Below are 3,636 nucleotides of genomic sequence, written 5' to 3' on the forward strand. Positions count from 1 at the left end.
TTTGTTGTCTTCCAAGTTTGTTCTCCCTCAATATTGTGTTCTCTACTTTTTGTTTCCACTTCTCCATGTAAACTTTAGAATCGGTATCTCAATATCTACAAGTAACTTGCTGGAATTTTAATTTTGAATTGCCTTGAATCTATAAATCAATTTTGGAAGAACTGAAATATTGATAATATGGAGTTTTCTTGTCCATGAACACAGGGTATCTTTATTAAGTTCTTTTTCATTTATTTCAATAGAGTTGTGGGGCTTTGTTCATATTCTTACACATATCTTGCTAAATTTTTATTTCTGTATTTCATTTTTGGGGTGCTAATGCAAAAATTATTGTGTTTTTAAATTTGAATTCCACTTGTTCATATCTTGTACATAGAAAAATGATTAGCTTTTAAATATTCATCTTGTAACTGCTATGACTGTGTCTGTTAACCATTAAATGAGTCAAGGAGTATTCTCTCTATTTCTATTTTGTTAAAGAGATTTTGGGAGATTGATATAATTTCATCCTTAAGTGTTTGTTGAATTTGTCAGTGAACTCATTCTGAACCTGAAGCTTTCAGTTTTGGACACTTTTTATTGATTAAATTTCCTAAATATTTATAGGACTATTCAGATTACCTTCATATGAACTTAGTAGATTGTATTTTTCAAGAAATTAATTCATTCCATCTAAGTTATTAAATTTGGTAGCATAAAGTTGTTTATAATATCTCCTTATCCATTTAATGCCCATGGAATCTGTAATGATATTCCCTGTTTCACTTCTGATATTAATAATTTGCATCCTCCTTTTCTTAGATTGTTTGCCTGGAGGAGTATTGATTTTTATTGGTCTTTTAAAACAACCAGCTTTGGGATTCGTTGATTTTCTCTACTGATTTCCTGTCTTCTACTTTCTGTTCTAATTTTATTTCTCTACTTGCTCTGGATTTAATTTGCTCTTCTAGTTGTCTAAGTTGGGAGTTTTACTGCATCCCAAGTTTCTTTGATTTTTGACATTTGATTTCCATTCTTCCTGACTAGTTTCCAAATTATAAAACACTGTATTTAGTTTATAGTTCAGGAAATGAATTCACTTCTCAGAAATAATCATTCCTTTGTAAATAATTTTTATTAACATTTTATAAATACATTTTTGGTACTCCTTGGTGTTTTTGTTTTTGTCCCTATTTTATTTTCTTGATCGTTTATTTTCAGTTTTAATAACTCCCATTAGTTCATTGTGACCTTTTTCCATCAAGTTACTGAGTCCTCTAATCTAAGATTTTTTTTCTCTGGTTTCTCAGGTTGATATGGTTTAACATCCATTGAATTCAATTTGATGATGTTGTGAAGCAATAGTCAAGCAGTAGGAATTGGAACAGCTTTTGCTCTTATAGCCTGAGAATAAAATAAACCAGTGTATTGTATTTCTCTTTACAGATATTGGGAGGCATTCTTTCTCGTATAGGTTCATTAGATACAAAAGAAAGTCCATTCCAAAATTAGAAGTTGTGAATAATTAAGATCACCAATGCAAGTTTTGTCTATCCCTGTTAGGGAGATTAATTCATCCTTCCTCCATACCCCAACAAATTAAATAGCCTTGAATAGGGGGGAAAAAGACTTTCTTAATCCATCATTTTGTCCTTTGTATTACCTGTTATGTCACCAAAATTTTGGTCCTGTCTCAAAAAAGAGCTTTCTACTCTTGAGCTCTTGGATTTTTTGATTCTTTTTTTTTTTTTTTTTTTAAAAAGACACATTTATTCAGCGTCATGATCAGACTATTACATTTAGCAATCAACAGCATGGGTGCAAAAAAAAAAAAATCTACATTAAAACCCTTTGTTGGAATGCTTTACACTTTCCACAGAACAGAAACTAAAATAACCTGTTATACAATTAGTCACAAATACAGTCCTCGAGTTTTTTTGCCCATACACATGAGTATTGTCTAAAACATGTCTTCTTTGTAGCAGCTAGGCCCTGCCACCACTGTGCTTGGCTGAGTTCACAAATCTGTTGTAACCTGTAGCTTCCCTGTCACTTCTCTGGCTCTCCTCTCCTGCTAAGCTTTGTTTCCTGGCAGTAATTAAAACCTTCTGCCACTGCCATAGCTGCTGCTGCTGCTGCTGGAACCACCATAGCCACCTTGGTTTCGTGGTTTGGCGAAGTATTGGCCTCCACCACCATAAGGGCCAGAGCTTCTGCCTCCAAAATTGCCTCCTTTCATGGGTCCAAAATTTGAGGATTGATTGTTGTAATTGCCAAAATCATTATAGCTTCCGCCACCTCCAAAGTTGCTTCCATCATTACCAAATCCGTTATAGCCATCCCCACTGCCACCATATCCACCACCACCTCGACTGCCACCAAAGCCACCTCGACCACTGAAGTTTCCTCCGCGACCAAAGTTGTCATTCCCACCAAAACCACCTCCACGACCACCACCAAAGTTTCCAGAACCACTTCGACCTCTTTGGCTGGATGAAGCACTAGCCATCTCTTGCTTAGAGAGCGCTTTCCTTACTTCACAGTTGTGGCCATTCACAGTATGGTATTTTTGAATGACAATCTTGTCTACAGAATCATGGTCATCAAATGTTACAAAAGCAAAACCCCTCTTTTTGCCACTGCCTCGGTCAGTCATGATCTCAATCACTTCGATTTTCCCATACTGTTCGAAATAATCTCTTAGATGATGTTCTTCAGTGTCTTCTTTAATGCCACCAACAAAAATCTTTTTCACAGTTAAGTGGGCACCAGGTCTTTGAGAATCTTCTCTTGAGACAGCCCTCTTTGGTTCCACAACTCTTCCATCCACCTTGTGTGGCCTTGCATTCATGGCTGCATCCACCTCCTCCACAGTGGCATAGGTGACAAACCCAAAGCCTCTGGAGCGCTTGGTGTTCGGATCTCTCATTACCACACAGTCCGTAAGTGTTCCCCATTGCTCAAAATGGCTCCTCAGACTCTCATCGGTTGTTTCAAAGCTCAGACCTCCGATGAAGAGCTTCCGCAGCTGTTCAGGCTCTTTGGGAGACTCTGACTTAGACATGACGGCGGTGGGAGGGGAGACTTTAACGATGCTTACTCGGCGGCTTCCACAGGCAGAAAGCGGATTTTTTGATTCTTGAGGCTTTAAATATCCAACTCCAGTTTCTTCCATTTTCTATTTATTTATTGTGCTACATCCACAAAGTTCATGGGCAGAAAAAGAGTCTTAAATGCACATTTAGTCTGTGCAATGTTTGTGTATTTTAGGCTTTTTTGTTTTGTTTTTTGTTTTTGTTTTTAGAATATGCTTTAAAAATAATTCATTTGGTTCATTAGTTTCCTGCTTTTTCTGATAATAAATTTTTGCAAACAGCTGCTTAAAAAAAAAAAAAAAACTGACAAATCTATTACCTTTTCATTCCATAGGTAATAAGCCTGATGTTGGTCTCACTAGGCTAAAATCCCAGTGTTTGCAGGGTCACATTCTTTCCTAGAATTTCTGGGGAAGAATGTTTCCTTGTCTTTTTCCAGTTTCTAGACAAAATTCACCTCTCCAATTTAAAACCAGCAATATTCCATTGCTCTCTGCCTTTCCCCTATAGACACATAACCCTCTGACTCTCCTCTTGTGTTTCCTTATCCCACTTTTAAATA

The 3,636-nt window shown here is 36.5% G+C and overlaps 1 protein-coding gene across 1 annotated transcript; it reads right to left on the bottom strand.

The window, feature by feature from the left end:
* Positions 1-1,803: 1,803 nt before the first annotated feature.
* On the bottom strand, positions 1,804-3,099 carry LOC131831616 (heterogeneous nuclear ribonucleoprotein A1-like). Its single transcript, XM_059173705.1, has one exon. It carries the CDS (start codon positions 3,041-3,043, stop codon positions 2,078-2,080), a length of 966 nt encoding a protein of 321 aa, XP_059029688.1. The 5' UTR covers positions 3,044-3,099; the 3' UTR covers positions 1,804-2,077.
* Between the last annotated feature and the right edge of the window lie 537 nt (positions 3,100-3,636).

The sequence above is a fragment of the Mustela lutreola genome, chromosome 5, assembly GCF_030435805.1.
Source record: "Mustela lutreola isolate mMusLut2 chromosome 5, mMusLut2.pri, whole genome shotgun sequence".
In the NCBI taxonomy this organism is placed as follows: domain Eukaryota; kingdom Metazoa; phylum Chordata; class Mammalia; order Carnivora; family Mustelidae; genus Mustela; species Mustela lutreola.